General features: G+C 38.0%; 1 protein-coding gene across 3 annotated transcripts in view; it reads right to left on the bottom strand.

Annotated features, from left to right (window-relative positions):
• Window positions 1–736: 736 nt before the first annotated feature.
• rnf220b (ring finger protein 220b) overlaps window positions 737–17,910 on the bottom strand; it is a 55,496-nt gene continuing 38,322 nt past the window's right edge. For 2 of the 3 annotated variants that reach the window (XM_057841557.1, XM_057841558.1), the window contains exons 4-16: window positions 17,300–17,342; window positions 17,116–17,208; window positions 12,524–12,566; window positions 12,153–12,242; window positions 6,951–6,994; window positions 6,541–6,628; window positions 6,084–6,180; window positions 3,191–3,250; window positions 3,032–3,090; window positions 2,869–2,953; window positions 2,204–2,312; window positions 1,291–1,365; window positions 737–1,221 (exon numbers count right to left, since the gene is read on the bottom strand). In XM_057841557.1, coding sequence (XP_057697540.1) covers window positions 1,150–1,221; window positions 1,291–1,365; window positions 2,204–2,312; window positions 2,869–2,953; window positions 3,032–3,090; window positions 3,191–3,250; window positions 6,084–6,180; window positions 6,541–6,628; window positions 6,951–6,994; window positions 12,153–12,242; window positions 12,524–12,566; window positions 17,116–17,208; window positions 17,300–17,342 — 958 coding nt within the window. In that variant the 3' untranslated portion in view covers window positions 737–1,149. The remainder of the gene's footprint in view (window positions 1,222–1,290; window positions 1,366–2,203; window positions 2,313–2,868; window positions 2,954–3,031; window positions 3,091–3,190; window positions 3,251–6,083; window positions 6,181–6,540; window positions 6,629–6,950; window positions 6,995–12,152; window positions 12,243–12,523; window positions 12,567–17,115; window positions 17,209–17,299; window positions 17,343–17,910) is intronic. The other variant, XM_057841559.1, reaches the window with a different exon arrangement.

The following is a 17,910-nucleotide window of genomic DNA, read 5'->3' as shown; positions in this document are numbered from 1 at the left end:
TTCTAAAATAACGCTGCTACTTAACTGCTGCTAGCTAGTTAGTCTAAAATGGATTTGTGAAGGTCCTGGTTGTTTATAGAGTTAAGTGTGCACTCTTTTTACCACTATCTTTGGGGTGACTTCCTTCTGGAGTATCAGCTGTGTTTCTCACTTTACACATAGATGATTACAGGAGCTGAGCTCATTCACCTATGATTATCATCAGTAAATAGTTATAATAATACACTAATAATAATCACTCCACAACCTTTATTGACCTGTAGAAGTCAGAGCAGAGTGATATACTGATTTGCCAACCTTAAAAACAGATGGCATTCTTTGATGCTTCCATCTACCAAGTAACTTGCAATTGTAGCCATTCCCCCCCCTGTTGTTCTACTGTATATAATATAGACTAAAACAACAACAATAATAATAATAATAATGATAATGAATTTATGATCAGTCTTTGTTATGTTTGTAAAGTTTTGTGGTTGTACGCTCCGTTCACTTACATCTTATGCATCTCCTGGGGGCTAAGCCCCTCCTGTTCTTAAAAACTAGTGACGCCCCTGGTTTTCACCTACGTAATCTTTCTAATTAAAAACACTTAATTTTAAGGGGCCCCAATTGAGCTGTTTGTGGACTTGACTGATCCTGCAGTGACCCATTTCCTAGGGTCGACACATTGATTCATCAATGACATCAATTGACCCTTTCATAAAGCACTCGTAGCATCTTTTGGCCACAACTTTTATTATAGTAACATTGACAGAGACAAAAAGTGAGGAGGAAGTGTGAGAAGAGTTAAACAATAAGACAAACTATGTACAGTAAATACAGTCAGGTTGTACTATTCAATATCATATACAAACACCAATCCAAACACAAAAACTATGTACATGTGCTTTGCAAGAAAACAGACAAAAGGGATTATAAAATTGATAAATATTGTCCCAGTGTGTTTTTCGGCTGTTTCCACCAAACAAGTCTTAGAAATTGGAAATATTTCTTGTTAAAATGTCACTTTGTAGCTGTTCTCCAGTCATGAGTGTTATTTTGGAGTGTATGCACTGACTAAAAAGTAGGTCCAAAACAAGGTAGGATTGGGAAGAGTGTGGGAGTCAGGCCAGCTGCTCTAAAAGTCCACTCCTTATGACCAGCCTGGCGTCACAGATACACCCTCCGAAGGTCGCCGGGCGAGGTGATGGTGTTGCACTGAGGGCACAGCTTCTTAGCTCCCTAATGAAGAAAATGACACCTTAAAGCAATTCATCCAAAATGATATGCTGTTGCAGGGAATAAACATACCAACGTTCTGAGCCAACACTCCTCACAGTGAACATGCCAGCATTGGATGGAAGTGAGCGGGGTTGAGTAAGTGTCCTGAAAAGAAGCACATGTCAAAGTCCTCGGATTTGTAATAGCACATCTTGCCACTAGATGTCCATAAATAGCCTCTTTTACGGCGTTCATTCCCCCCCCCACGGTTCAGACCAGATTACGTGCTTTATTTATATATTAGGATAAAAAACTATGTGGGAACAAATGGGACAGAATGAAAGATATATTATATTTATTTCAATTTTCATTTAAATTTAGTCTTTATTTATATTTTCATTTTAATGTCACATTTAATGACGCTTTTATTTATTTCATTCCCTTTTTAATGAATTAATAGCACGTTTAAGTATTTGTTTAAAGATTTATTTATGTATTTCATTCTGTCCCATTTGGTCCTCCGTAACAACCCTCTAAAATTAATCTGCTATTTTCCTTTTCGATATTTTCATACAACTCATGTTTTCGAAAATTTGAAAAGAAAAAAAAAAAGAATGATGAAAAATAAATAAAATTGTATATACATAAAATTGTTGATCAAAATTTTATTTTTAAAAAAATTGTATAGTTATTAAATAATTTGCTCTGAAGTAACATTTCATTCAAAATCAACTTGTTGTTTGATTCAAATGTATTATTGAAATAAGTTGATAAAAAAAAAATAAATAAATAAAAACTTTGATCTAATGTTCATGTTAGTAACGGTATAAAGTACAGTCGGTCAGAAAAGGAATATTTTTGAACATTTTATTGAAGAGGACACATAATATATCCTAACGATCAAATCAATAATATAAATTAAAATAAAAACTCAAAGTACTCTACGTAGTTACAAAAACATTGCCTGATCAACAAGCACTCAATAATTAAGGCATATACTCACCATACAGATTAGGCATTTAAATCTGTCTCCCTTACACAACTGTTTCTCCAAATCCCGTATTCGAGCTTTAAGAGCATCCAGGGATGTCAACGCAGAGTCTTCTGAGAGCCTTCACACACATACGTGCACATCAACACACAGATGCAGCGAGTTAGACACTGCATAGTTACCCAAAATAAATTATCAGCTGGCCAACATGGACAGTTATCATGAATTTTAGCTGCAATATTATTGGCTATATGCACCGTGTCATTTATCATTGGCTGAGTGAAGGTGCGAGTTCTGTGATTTGATGGTGAGCGTGTGGTGTGTTGCTGGGAAGTGGGACATTGCATAAATACTGAAAGAACAGACAAGACTTTTGCTGTCACTAATCAAGAAAAAAATGTTTTTTTCTTTTTTGCATCAAAGCATGTTATGAAAATTTACACTACCATTACCTTTTTAACAATACCACAAAATCTAAAAATGAACAAATTCCAGCACTGTGGCATGTTTGCTTCTTGTTGTGGAAAAAGTTGGATAACACAATCAATCAATTCGTGTAAGGTGCATAGTCCAGTTTCAATATATGATGAATGTAATACAGTATAATTACCTACTACATTTTTTTTTGTCAAAGAAAACACAGAGGTCCCTGAAATCCAAAATCATTCTGAGCTTACATGTCTTCTTCTGTGTTTTTGCAGGTTTGGGGGAGGACAAGCATGCTTCCATCCACTTTATCGCCACTGCTGGTGGACGGACACTCTATAGTGGCATACATTAGCACAAAAATACATAATGAAAAACAGTAAATGACATGCCATTCTTTTTATGTCAAGATACCTTCATTTGACCATTTGGACGTTTCCTGTTGGACTCCAGAGTCAGGTAATGCACCAACACTGGTAACAAAAACAATGAAATGCAAACTGATGCTCGGAGAGAATTACGCATTAAATGTTGAGAAACTTCAACGCTGTCTTGAAATTTAAAGGAACATACTTAGCTGTCGTGTCCTTGCTGTTTTCCCCTGAGCACATAATTACATCTGTCTCTGTGTATCTAAAGAGAAAGTTAAGGAAAAAAAAAAAAACGCCAAAAATTGTATTCATGCATGCATGACAGTTTATGTATCTGCCATGAATTTAATTATAATTACATTTGTTTATATGTGCAATAGGATGATTTGAAAATTACGGACCCGATCTTCCCAAAATATTTGTGCTAACTTAATGCCCCCCCCCCCCCCCCCCCACCCCCATGATTCATTACAACGATTCATTTCTCAGTGTGTAACAAACTAATCTTGAATTCGGATACCTCATGTCACATCTCAACCTGAACCAGCAGAACCCCATGATTAGATGATTAAAAATGACAAATGAATCTAATCATCGTGAAAAGGTGACTGAACACCGCTGAAATATAAATACTTTCAAAGTTTAAAAGTCTTTAAAGCATTAGTTTAAGAAACATTTAAGAATACATAAACTGATTCCCAGAAAATTACTGGAGTGCACTGTTACTGTTTCAAAAATAATCGATTCCATTTATACCAAATGAAAAAATTCAGGAAATCAAGGCTCACAAAAGTTGAATACAATTTTTGCCATTCATATACAGTTGCACCAAAATTTGACAAATGCCCTATTTATTCCCACTGGGAAGACAGATGGCCCAATATCAACAAGAAGTGACCAATGAACAGGAAGTAACACAGATATGCCCTTATATAAGCATTAAGTTATCTCTAGTACCTTAAAACTAACAAGGAAGTAACCCAAAACTACCTCATTGCCAGAAAATTAACAATGATAAAAGTCAAATTCATTTAAACTGGAAGGAAGGACTTGCATTTAATGCTAAAAGTTAATTCACCCCTCCCACTCAACATGGATTGGATGTCTCGCGACATCAATGGCAGCCAATGAAAGGAACAAGAATGTGAGCCGAAAATTAATAAATTGACAGAAAAACTACAAGAAATGACTCATGGGAGAGCAAAAATTCCCCACCTATTTCTTTTATCCAGAAAAGGTATATTGTAGTAGTTATCCTTGCTGTCGTGAAAGAAAAGCAGCCAATCACAGTTGAAAACCCTGTTTTAAGCAGTCTTGATGACAACGAAAATATTTTGTGAACGAACACTTTTTTAATGACGATGACGAGAAAATTAATGACCTAAAAACGTGTTTGGGAGACTAAAACATAACGAGACGAAAGCCAGTTTTCGTCTGACAAGACGAGAACGAGATGAAAATGCGCCATAGTTTCCGTCACATGTTCACAATGTGTGACATTTCATGTGTAGTTTAGCCTGCATCGTAGCAGTGTCTGGTTGTGTCACTCGTAAACAGTGTGTCGTCTCCAGTTGCTATGCAGGCTTGCACACACGGTAAGATTTGTTTTCTTGGCCAGAGAGAGTATGCAACGTTGCTTCAGCCTTGAACTCATTCACTCCCAGCCATTTTCACCGGAGCAACCCCCTTCGTTCCTAGCCATTTTACTGGATTTTGACTGATTTTGCAAGACCCACAGAAAATTCTATTCTATTGCTATGTACACATGGAACCCACCAAAAGAAAGATTAGACTCTTCTTTCAGCAGGAAAAAATTTTTTTAGTTCATATCTTTTTCGATTCTTTAGAAATCAGCATTAGAAAATGGCTCAGTTTGAGCAATTTTCCAATTTCTGATGAAAAAAAACTGAGAAATTGAGCTTTTTGTAAAAGCATACATTTCAAATATAACTGATTTTCACACAGCTATTTTTTGCTTTTGTGATATCCCAAACATCTGAATGTTTTCCTTCTACAACAAAATAACATAACCAACAAGACAAATAGAGCTTAGCAAAGTAGCAATTTATTTACACAACTAAACTATTGAACTGAGAGATGACGCTGTTGTGGCCGCGGCTGTATCGACAGACGGGGTAAAATTATCACTGTCTGTCTCATCAAGATAGTTTTTTTTTTTTTTTTAAATCTTTTTTCTTTTGTAGTGACCATTACCTCATAACAGAATTCACCTAGGGAACTGCGTGGTGAATGTGCCTTGTGTTTTACATCGTTCTCCAAATTTTTCTCATGCGTCTTACTTCTTCCAACTTCCGTTCTCTTCATTCATTTCCTTTCATGGTCCAAAATGAGTTCTTACCAAATGCGCTACTGCCCTCCAGTGGCCAGTTTTATTGCTTTAAAATGGATTTTGGGCATTGTGCTTTGAAGTAAAGTTGCATCAGAATCTAGAGATGTCTCTTGGAAAAAAAAAAAAAAAACGTAAAAGACGTATAAATACGTTTTTGGGACACTGAAAAAATTAAAAATACTGTAAAACGTATTTATACGTTTTGGGAGCAAATGAGTTAAAGGTCTGTGCTGAGTGATCATCACACACTAAACGTAACTCATAGCATTAGCATAGCATTCAAGATAGCATTAGGCTAATGCTAACGGAGTGTTCTCTTAAAAACTCAGATAACTTTTTTTTACTTACAGTTCATGGCATCCGGGTGGACACAATTAATTGAAAATAATGGACTGTTTACCTGCTGGGTGTGTATTATCACCATTTTGGCTCTGCTCTTTTAGATAGACGCTACAATATGTGCTTGTCTGTCAGTGTTCATTTGGAATAGTTGGAAACCTTTATTTATTTATTTATTTTTGGAGTATTTTTTTTATTTATTTACAAAGGAAAACAATTTTAGCAACTTTAACTAAAACTAGACCAAATTAGTCTTGAATTTCGTCAACAAAAACTAGACAGAGACGAACACATTCTGAGATGACTAAAATATGACTACGACTGATAAATATTATCGTCCAAAAAACTAAGACAAAAATTAAAAGGGCTGCCAAAAACAACACTGGTTTTATGATTTAAAGGATACTGGGCACGACCGTACTCTAAGGTGTCATCTCCATCCACGTCGAGGTCTGCGTCGCTGTCCCGACCCTCTTTAGACGTGCTGCTCACCAACATTGAACCTGAGGAAACATGGAGAAAAGTTTATTTTGACAGGGATGCACCCAAAGTATGAAAATGCTTCGACAAAGAATGCATTTATTCGTAGTTATCAAAAAAAAAAAAAAAAAAAAAAAAACAGTATTATAAAGTAAGTATTTTAGTCTCAAGTTTACAAAGAGGTGATCTTAATCGAGATGTATTCAAGTGTATCTTTTTTGTGACAAAATTGCATGTCGGAGGCCGCCATTGCAAAGATGCTAACCTTCTAGGCATGCTCTTCCTCTTTAATGCGGACTGAAAAGTTCAGTGCTTTTTCAACAACTGCCACTCAGTCACGTTAGTACCGTACAATGCACAGCATCACACACACACACGCTTACCTTTGAACCCCCCGACTAGCGACATCATCTGAATCTTCCTCCTTTCGTTCCATTCATCCTCTGATGGTGTTGTGTCTGCAGGGACATCCTAAACAAATACACACACAGAAGAAGAGCACATTTTCAGACCTACAAACAGCACACACTCGGATGATTGTCTTGATGCTTCCAGTAGCCTCTGGCGGCATTTTCATAACAAGTGAAGTGTTTTCACATGAATACACGCTGACATGACAGTGATCCTAATGCCGCATGGACAAAGGCAACCAACAGTGTCGAATAACATTGTCCGCGTGCATGCTGCTGATATTTACGTATATATGTCCGATGACAGTAAAAATGTCACAATGTATGGTTTCATCTGTCTTTTACGTGACAGAAAAAAAGAAAACGGCAACAAATCACCATACCTGACCGTCATCTGGTTTCCTCCGCTTCAGTTTGCTGATCCTTACTGAGGACACAAGACAAAGTAAATTTTGAAACAACACTGGGTATAATACAGATTCATATTTGCGATTAATTTTTAATAGACTATTATTCTGACTATTACTTCACCTCTAGGTGAAATCTACAGAACGTTAAGGTTACAGTGGGGCAAATAAGTATTTAGTCAACCACTAATTGTGCAAGTTCTCCCACTTGAAAATATTAGAGAGACCTGTCATTGTGAACATGTGTAAACTTCAACCATGAGAGACGGAATGTGGAAAAAAAAAATACAGGAAATCATACTGTTTGATTTTTAAAGAATTTATTTGCAAATCATGGTGGAAAATAAGTATTTGGTCAATACAAAAAGTTCATCTCATTACTTTGTTATGTACCCTTTGTTGGCAATAACGGAGGCTAAACGTTTTCTGTAACTCTTCACAAGCTTTTCACACACTGTTGCTGGTATTTTGGCCCATTCCTCCATGCAGATCTCCTCTAGAGCAGTGATGTTTTGGGGCTGTCGTTGGGCAACACTGACTTTCAACTCCCTCCGCAGATTTTCTATGGGATTGAGACCTGGAGACTGGCTAGGCCAGTATGTACCCTTTGTTGGCAATAACGGAGGCCAAACATTTTCTGTAACTCTTCACAAGCTTTTCACACACAGTTGCTGGTATTTTGGCCAATTCCTCCATGCAGATCTCCTCTAGAGCAGTCAATTCAATTCAATGCTCTTGCTGATGGAAGATTTTCACTCAAAATCTCTCGATACATGGCCCCATTCATTCTTTCTTTTACACAAATCAGTCGTCCTGGTCCCTTTGCAGAAAAACAGCCCCAAAGCATGACGTTTCCACCCCCATGCTTCACAGTGGGTATGGTGTTCTTCGGATGCAATCCAGTATTCTTTCTCCTCCAAACACGAGAACCTGCGTTTCTACCAAAAAGTTCTATTTTGGTTTCATCTGACCATAACACATTCTCCAAGTCCTCTTCTGGATCATCCAAATGCTCTCTAGCGAACCGCAGACGGGCCTGGACGTGTACTGGCATCAGCAGGGGGACACGTCTGGCAGTGCAAGATTTGAGTCCCTGGCGGCGCATTGTGTTACTGATAGTAGCCTTTGTTACTGTGGTCCCAGCTTTCTGTAGGTCATTCACTAGGTCCCCCCGTGTGGTTCTGGGATTTTTGCTCACCGTTCCTGTTATCAATATTGATGCCACGGGGTGAGATCTTGCATGGAGAAACCAGATAGAGGGAGATTATCAGTGGTCTTGTAAGTCTTCCATTTTCTTATAATTGCTCCCACAGTTGATTTCTTTACACCAAGCGTTTTACCTATTGCAGATTCCGTCTTCCCAGCCTGGTGCAGGTCTGCAATTTTGTCTCTGGTGTCCTTTGACAGCTTTTTGGTCTTGGCCATAGTGGAGTTTGGAGTGTGACTGACCGAGTTTGTGGACAGGTGTCTTTTATACCGATAATGAGTTAAAACAGGTGCCATTAATACAGGTAACGAGTGGAGCCTCGTTAGACCTCGTTAGAAGAAGTTAGCCCTCTTTGACAGCCAGAAATCTTGCTTGTTTGTAGGTGACCAAATACTTATTTTCCACTCTAATTTGGAAATAAATTCTTTAAACATTAAACAATGTGATTTTCTGTTTTTTTTCCACATTCTGTCTCTCATGGTTGAGGTTTACCCATGTTGACAATTACAGGCCTCTCTAATCTTTTCAAGTAGGAGAACTTGCACAATTCGTGGTTGACTAAATGCTTATTTGCCCCACTGTATGTATTTGCCTCTGTGTATGTTTTTCTGTTTCTATGTCTGTATGTTTGTGTTCAAATAACTCAAGAACAAATAAAATAATTATCATCAAACTTGCTGTGTTATGTTTGTAATATGAAATGGAAAGGTGGTTCCATTTTGGAGTGATGAGTCAAAGGCCAAAGGTCACAGAAAAGGAATATCACCATAACTTGATTAAGGATTAGCATGTTTAACTCAAATTTGCAGGGTAAGGGGTATGATGAGAAGAGAAAGGGTCAAAGGTCACAGGGGTCAGAAATGTGGTGATGCTTTAAATATGGCTGCTTAGGCAAATGTCTACGCTCTGAGAGTCCTCCTCTAGTTCTTATACAACGAAAATGAAAACTGGATACCGTTTTGCTGCCTAAAAATCGATTGTGTCATTTTGGAAAGGAAAAGAATTGCCCCAACTTCATCAAAATATAAGAGAGACACAACTTCTGGACCACCAAGCGCTGTTACAATTACAAAGAATTTGAACTGTCTCAAATAAAACGGTTACCCATGTTGCGGGTTCAAATAACCGAAAACTAACAATAACCTACTCTTAAAGACAGGATGATGCATTTAAATTCAGCACAATCCAGTATTTTTAATTAAAAAACTATACTTCTTTTTGTCTTAAAAGCACACAGTACAAGCTTTGCAATGTAAACACATTTAAATACTTGAATCACCTTATTGCATTGTGTCATTCTTCCCTATTGAACATGATCCTGTTTGGTATGATTACATAATCCATCCATCCTAAGGCGAACTATCACATACTGTACACAGTAAAAGCATGGCAAAGGCCTCAGACTAAAAGTGTCAGTGCACCCCCACTTTACCCTGTGATATAAAAGTTAACATGGCAGAACACCAACAGTCCCTCCTTCCCCATTTGGACCACACTGACTGGAGATTGCAAGCAAGGAACATTAAGTTTTAGGAGCCCTTAATTCCTGCATGACAGTGGCTTTTGACAACGAGGTGACGGAGGGTGCCAGTGGTGTGCGCACTCACACATGTACACACGGACACACAATGGGGTCAGTGGCTATGACCCTAAGCGTCACCATGCCAGCAAATATAATGAGGGTTAAAGAGGTGGTCATAGATGAGAAAGAGCTCATCAAACAAGAAAGTAGAGGAGAGAAGGAAAGTGAGAGGTTGATTAATCAACACAAGGCACACTCATTCACATGGACACACACACTAAAACACACTCATCTTCCTCCGACGTGTACGTATTTAGAAGCTCATTGTGGTATCCTGTTATGAGCCTAATAAAGGCTAACAGACCTCAACAGCATTAACAGTTTGAAGAGTCAGCTAGAAGCTGAAAAAGCTCTGAAATCCTTCTATATGAGAAATATTTGTATTATTTTTGAATTACGTTATGGTTTTCAAACCACGTCCCAACGTAAATACCAACCAAAGATGAATGAATGAATAAATAAATGAATATATAAATGAATACCATTTAATATACAGGAGTTGGTTGGACAAAATAATGGGAACACCTAACATTTTGGCTTCATAATCAATTTTTAAAGAATGCCATGAGGAAGATTCTAATGAAGTTGAGCATCTTGTATGGCCGGCAGAATCCCCAGACCTCAACATTATTGAGCATTTATGGTCATTTTTAGAGATTCAAATAAGACGTCGATTTGCACCTCCATCGTCTCTAAAAGAGTTAGAGGGTATTCAAACTGAAGAATGGCTTAAAATTCCTTTGGAAACAATTCATAAGTTGTATGAATCAATGCCTCGGAGAATTGAGGCTGTAATTGCCGCAAAAGGCGGACCTACATCATATTAAATTAGTTTTTGTTGATTTTCAAGGTGTTTCCCGTTATTTTGTCCAACCCCTGTGTACTGTATGTGTATGTGTGTATATATTAAAAAAAATAATAATAATAATAAAATTTAAAAAAAAAAAAAAAAACAACAACAACAACAACCAAGCAATATTATATGATATGCATTATCATTTACAGTAAAATATGCACAGTACTTCTAGGTCTCATGCTATTCATTCAGAAACATTACCCAAACCTTGGCTGTTAGTGAACTTTAAATTTGTATTTCATTTTTAATTTATATATATTTTAAGTATGATTACGTAGTTGAATTTTTCATTTATCCCAGACAATTGTTTGAGGTTGTTTTAATTACCTGACATGTTTCGGTGACTACTTCCGCTCTCATCAGAGAGTCACTGGTGTTGGTGTGACGCGTCTTTATCAGCTGCTGGATGAAGGCGTGACTCACCTGCCAGATTTGACAGGCGAGCCACACCCTCTGCTGACCATTCACTTTTCCAGGATGCTGGTCCAGGTAGTAGAGAGCATGTAAGCCCCCTCGTCCCTGTCGTTGGTCCTTGGGACCTGCTTGCAGACCTCAATTGCCCCACCGATCCAGTGCTGATGTTTGTTTTCTTCGGTGCGGATGACTCTGGCCTTTACCCAGTCTATAATGGGATTTTCCCTCTTGCAGTGATCGGTGATGGCTGACTTGTGATGTTTCTGTTGTGCTTGTGTTCAGTTTTTCTTATAATAAAGCTCCTTGCAGTTTCCCCAATGTATGATTTATTGCATGATTTGCATGGAATTTCATACTGTATATGGAGTTCCTCGGGACCTTCTTGGGAATCTCAATTGCCCCCCCCCCCGATCCACTGCTGATGTTTGTTTGTTTTCATCGGTGCGGGTGACTCTGGCCTTTTCCCAGTCCATAATGTGATTTTCTCTCTTGCAGTGATCGGTGACGGCTGACTTGTGATGTTCCTGTTGTGCTTGTGTTCAGTTTTTCTATAATAAAGCTCCTCCCAGTCTCCCTGTTGTATGATTTATTGCATGATTTGCACGGAATTTCATATATGGAGTTACATTTGTTTTCTGGGTGGATTTTGTCCTTTGGATGGACCAATATCTGTCAGTGTTGTGTGTGGTTTGACCGGTGTGTTTATCAATAGGGACGAGGGGTCTTACATGCTCTCTACTACCTAGACCAGCATCCTTGAAGAGTGAATGGTCAGCAAAGGGTGTGACTCGCCTGTCAAAACTGACAGGTGAGTCACGCCTTCATCCATTAGTTGATAAAGACGCGTCACACCAACACCTGTGACTCTCTGATGAAGGCGGAAGTAGTCGCCGAAACATGTCAGGTAATTAAAACAACCTAAAAAAATTGTCTGGGATAAAAGAAAAAAAATCAACTAATCTATAAGTGTAGATAAAATGAACTCTATACAACTATTTTAAGCAAATGCAAAAATGGAATTGGTATGGTACTTATCAACCAAAATATTACAGTATTATTGTGTTATGCATATAAGATTGGCATTGTGTGCATCCAGTTTTATTCTGCATGGTCTCTTACCAGCTTGTGTGCAGTCTAGGTGGGCTCCTGCGCTGTGGGGGCGTAATGGGGCAGATTTGACGTAGCACCTGCACCAGCAGAGGTCTTCGACTGTTAACATATCAAAAGGTCAAAGTTGAAAGGTTAATAACTCCTCTGCTCGTGTGGGCGCTAGGCCAGTTGGGAGCGCATTTGGTGAAAATAGTGGATGTGTGTGCAACAAAACAAAGCAATGGCCATGTCAAAAAGGGAAGACTAGTGGAGTTTAGTTTAGCCTCTTAAGTACAGAGCTGTGAGTCTTTTACTCATAAGTTGTTGTTTTTTTAATTGGTAAACTGAGTCAGCAGCAATTTAACAAAGTATTTGCTTTCGTTAGCAGGCAATCAACTTACCGTTTAGTCTTGTGTGTCTGTTGGCCCGTACGCGCAGAAACGTCTATATCAAAAATAGAAAACATGTCATAATCCATGAGTGATTAAATACAAATAAGCAATACAATCTCATTATGTCTTTGAACTCTGATGAATAACAGTTGTTGAGGTGTTATTGATGGTAAGCACGTATTGTATTATCCACTCATCCTGAAGCAAAATATAACATAGTATAAATTGTGCTTATGACTGAATCTAACGGTTCAATTCTGTGATTTGAGTTTTATTTTGTGGAGTTCTTCCTGTGCTTTTTATTTATCACACCATGTTCCTCATACATTGCTAAAACTCAGGAGAGAAATTGAATAATAATGTTATATTTGTGTTGTTACTAAATGTCCTTTAAAAATGCATTACAGTTGAATGAGCTAATTTTCTTTGATTTTTATTTTCAAAGTTAGTTGTGTACTAGCTAAAAATTTATGAACCAATTATACACCTATAGTATAGTCACTAATTATAGAACTTGGAGAACATTGTCACAATGTCTTATTTTTACTTTATCAATTCGGACTGAATAACACATACCGAGTTGCAAACTAGCAATTTAGACGAGGGTGGAAGTGTGAGCTCATTTTGACATCTGTATTTGATTTCTTCTATTTCCTCCCACGTTTACTCTGTTAGGAGCTAAGGGACTGGTACACTGATGAACATATTGCCTGTAAGTGTTGACTCCAGCATTTGATCAACTCAGAGCTCATAAAACTGCTGAGTCACTGGCACCACATCAAGACCAGCAACAACGTTTATGATGTCGCTAACTACTAGCTGAGAAACCTTTTTCCCTTTTAGTGCGTTAATGAACAGAACATTTGAAAGCAACGCCTGCAAAATCAATAAACCTTTTTGGCTTGACACTCGCTGGCCACAACATTAGGTACATCTGAAATTTAATGAGTTCCCATACTCTTGTATGAGTAAGGGTTGCCAACTGTGCTTTGAAAAACAGAATCATTCCGTATTCAGAAACAAGTGTACACGTCCCTTATCAAGCTTTCAAGGGACGCGCTTTGTCCCTTATCATGAAAGTCTAAATATGTGTCCTATACTGTATGTAGAAGGAATGAATACTGGTATGGTGATTTACAAAGATATGCAGGGAAATTCATTGCCCCACCTATTAGGGCTGAACGATATTGAAAAAAAACTGACATTGCGACTCTTGGGGGCATTGCGATATATATTGTGATATTAAAACTAGAAGAATTTTCACCAGATGGCTTAAATAGCTCTGTTTTGGAAGATTTTGGTTGACTCACTATGACCACATTGTATTAATTAGAGATGTACCGACCCGAGCACATGATCGTCATTTTTCAGAGGATCGGGATTGGGTGAAAAAGATCGGGGTTTTAATTAAAATACTGTAAGTATGTTTTTCTGCTTAATGCTCATACAGCCTCTCACCCTCCCTCCTGCTAAGCAGTGCAACCAAACTGTTTAGGGGCCGTTTACATGGTGACTCTCCGAGAATACGAACAATTTCAAATTTGCATTTATATGGTTCCGTCTCCATTCGAACAGTGTCGCAGTTCCGCATGAAAACGATGTAGTATTCATGCCAGGCCGTAGGGGTCAGTGCAGATTTACAAGGCGACAGCCAATGATGCACTTTGACCCCAACAAGCTCCTCAGCCCGGAAGACAAAATACTCGCCCTCTCTTAGCGATGGCATTTTTCTTTTGCTCCAAAAGGCACAAAAATGGAAACATTTAAAATATTTAAATTAAAAAGTATTATAAAAACAGTAAAGTAGAAACAGACAATCTGCCATTTGTTGTTTTTAATGTTTAATAGCACCGCTGCTCAAGCCCAAGCACTCGCATATGTCACATGGGCATGCGCAGCGGTGTTATTAAACATTAAAAACAGCAAATGACGCAACGTTGGCTTTAATTTACTGTTTTAATAATATTTTTAAATTTCAATATGTTGAATGTTTCCATTTTTTGTGCCCTTTGGAGCAAAAGAAAAATGCCGTTGCTTGGAGTGGGCGGGCATGTTTTCTTCCGGGCTGAGGAGCTTGGTGGGGTCAAAGTTTATCATTCGCTGTCGCCTCGTTAATCTTCACTGCCCCCTGAGGCCTGGCATGAATACTACATCGTTTTCATGCGGAATTGCGACATTGTTCAAATGGAGACGAAACCATATGAACACACATTTAAAATTTTTCGTATTCTGGGAGAGTCCCCATGTAAACGGCCCCTCAGTCATTGCATCTTCGTGTCGCAGAGTCACCATGTAAACTGCCCCTAGGTCACCAATGCAGCTGGCGTTTGGTACTTAAAGTTAACAATGATTGACCGGTAGCTTTGATCTGGCCAGAGATGCCTCAGTAACTCTTCGATCAAAAGCACATACAGTATGTGTTAATCATCGTTAAGCTTGGTACACAGTCTAAAGCAGTGGTTCTTAATCTCGCTAAAGGTACTGAACCCGACTAGTTTCACATGTGGATTCACCAAACCCTTTGGAATTAGATAAGAAAGCAATTTTTTTTTTTCAAATTGAAAACCGATATACTGTATCTAAGCTAGCAAGCTTACAATTTCGCATATTCGCGTTCAAAATTCTTCTCACTTTGAAAGCATGTTTTATAAGAGATATGAGACTGCCTGATAAAACAAAGATAAAATAAAAAATAAAATAAAAATAAAAAAATAAACAGGTCAAAATTTGAGACCACACTTGGACTGTTGTATTCTCTCTTACCAAGTGCGAGTTAATCTTCCACTGAGCAAACCAGTTCCTCTTCACGTCAGATCGACGACTAGCAGTTAAAAGAAATTGATTAAGCCTGTAAATTGGGAGCAAACCAGTCCAAGACCTGGTCTAAAAAGTCACTTTGCCTAGATTAAATCAGCATACGAAAATATGGCTCTGCATTTCTTTCCCTTCGCCGAACCCCTTAGACTTACTCACCGAACCCGAGGGGTTTGATTAAACCCAGGTTAAGAACCACTGGTCTAAAGTGTGCTGTTGCAATTCATTCATTGGGTAAGTGAAAGGCTGTTCTTGGCAGCATGAGCATCAAAGCAAAAAAAAAAAAAAAAAAAAAAAGGTTTTTTTCGGTATCAGAACGGGACTTGGTATCGGCGGATTCTCAAAATCAGGTGACTCGAACTCGGGTGCAAAAATATGACACCCCTAGTATTCATATAATATCGTTTAATCCCGGCTAAGGGGGTTTATCTGTGAAGATTGATGTATATAAAAAAGATCCAGCCATGTCTTTGCACAATTGCTGCTATTATGAAGCAAAACAAAAGTTTACATTAAAAAGAAAGAAAAACAAAAAAACTATCGCATGTCCTGCGATGGGACTATTGCGCATGCACACATTGAGAAGGCCATGTCCAAACGATATATTGTGCAGGCCTACCACCTGTAATACTTTTTGACCAATGAGCTGATGGAACAATGACAATACGAAATCCCACTCATCTCATTGGTCGAGGTACTGTCGCGAACAGAAGACAACATAAGCGTGTGGAAGATAAGAGGTTTGAGTGAAGCGAAAGTAAAAAGCATGTTCAAAATGATGATCATTTGTTTATTTGTTCTTCTCTGTGTAATCAATTTTCACTAATTGTATAATATTTTTTAGGGATGTCCTCGATCTGATCAGAAATCGGGCCGATTGCGTCATTTTTCAAAGAATCGGAATGTGGTGAAAAAGATCGGGTTTTTAAATCTAATATATATATTTTTTTAAGGGCTAAAAAGTAACAAAATAACCCAGAAATACAATGTCATTGCCAAAGAAACAAAAATATACAGTATACGTTATTGTCTCCGCAACACTCTCGGAAAAAGTTGAAGAGGAAGTACTGTAACTAGTACAGTATTGTAAAATGTTTGAAACTTTTTGCGGTATCAGATCAGGACTTGGTATCGGCAGATTTTCAAAATCAGGTGACCCGCACTCAGACTACAAAAATATGCCATCGGAACATCCCTACATTTTTGTATTCTGTCAAATTCATTATATTTGGAGTGATTATTTGCGAAAATGTTATTGTTGAGGGGACTTTGAACGCAGCTAAATTGTGCCTTTACCTGAGAGTTTGTATGTATTTTTTGTAACTTTTTGTAACTAAAAAAAAAACGGCCAAAAACACAGACACACATACATAAAAGCTCCTGAACTTGTCTTAAACTATACAATTTTAAATTTAGCAGGACAGATTTAACTGTACTAAATTTTGTATTAAAAATATATTGCTGATATTTTTTCCATGTGCTTATACAACTCAAATATGTACCTAATTAATTCAGTTTTGAGTAAAATTCTTATAATATCATAGTTATAACAACAACAAAAAAAATCACTTTTCACATCCCAAAAAAAATAATTAAAAGGGGACAGTTATCGGGCCAACCGGCTCTACCAATGAGTTTTTTGTTTTTTTTTTCCCAGGAAGTTGGCAACCCTATGTATGACCCTATGGAGGGCAATGTCTATTGCCAGTCAAATGCTGAACTTTACTATTCTATAAATCATCCCCATGAATGGATTTAACATAAGCTTTGGATCATTTCAAAGTTACCTGATATCTGTCAGAGTGAATGTCGTCAGCCGGTCGTGTGGGTGAAGTCGGTGAAGCTCCTTCACGTTTGATGTGTAGAGAGAATGAAAGAGACTACAAAAAAGGGGAAAGGAAGGAGTCAAAGGAGGAATGAGGAGAAATAGTTTCAATGTAAACCATGAAGATACCATATAAGTGTGTTCACCTTTGGCGTCCTCATTAGGTGGTCGTGCTGCACCGAAGTGACGCTTGTGTGAAGAAAGGGAAATAATACATGAGCACCCAGGCAAATCAACAATATAAAACATGATTCAATAGCATATAATTCCGACATGCTGAAAAACAAACAAAATATGTTTTTATAATGAATAATTGGCTTTATCTCGTCTAAATTTGCATGGGAGTGTTTGTATAACCACCTTTTCACTCAGTTTTTCTCACTCACAAACGGGGACTTGCTTACATTGTCTACACACACGCACACACAGTCATAAAGTGTCGCTGTGGGCCAAGTTCAATTTGACACCATTATTGTCCGCCAAGTGGTCTTTAAGCAGATTTGGAGTGTAATATCTTTATTGGAGAGATCCTTCTTCTGCTCAAAGCATCAGCCTGTGTTTATGTGTGGGTAGGGTCTCTTCCTGCGCTTGCACGAGCAAGCGTGTTAGCCTTTAAGATCTATTAGTGGGACATTATTTGCCCGCTGTATGATTTGTAGCCTGGAGGCTGGAGTCTGCAATATGAAATATGTAGGGAAAGATGAGGTGGCTTGTAAACATAGGACACAGGTGACAGGGAAGATGAGGCAAACACTTG

This window comes from Corythoichthys intestinalis, chromosome 7 (genome assembly GCF_030265065.1).
Source record: "Corythoichthys intestinalis isolate RoL2023-P3 chromosome 7, ASM3026506v1, whole genome shotgun sequence".
Classification (NCBI taxonomy): Eukaryota; Metazoa; Chordata; class Actinopteri; order Syngnathiformes; family Syngnathidae; genus Corythoichthys; species Corythoichthys intestinalis.
The sequence above is the reverse complement of the archived record's forward strand: the minus strand, read 5'-3'. Positions and strand labels throughout refer to the sequence as shown.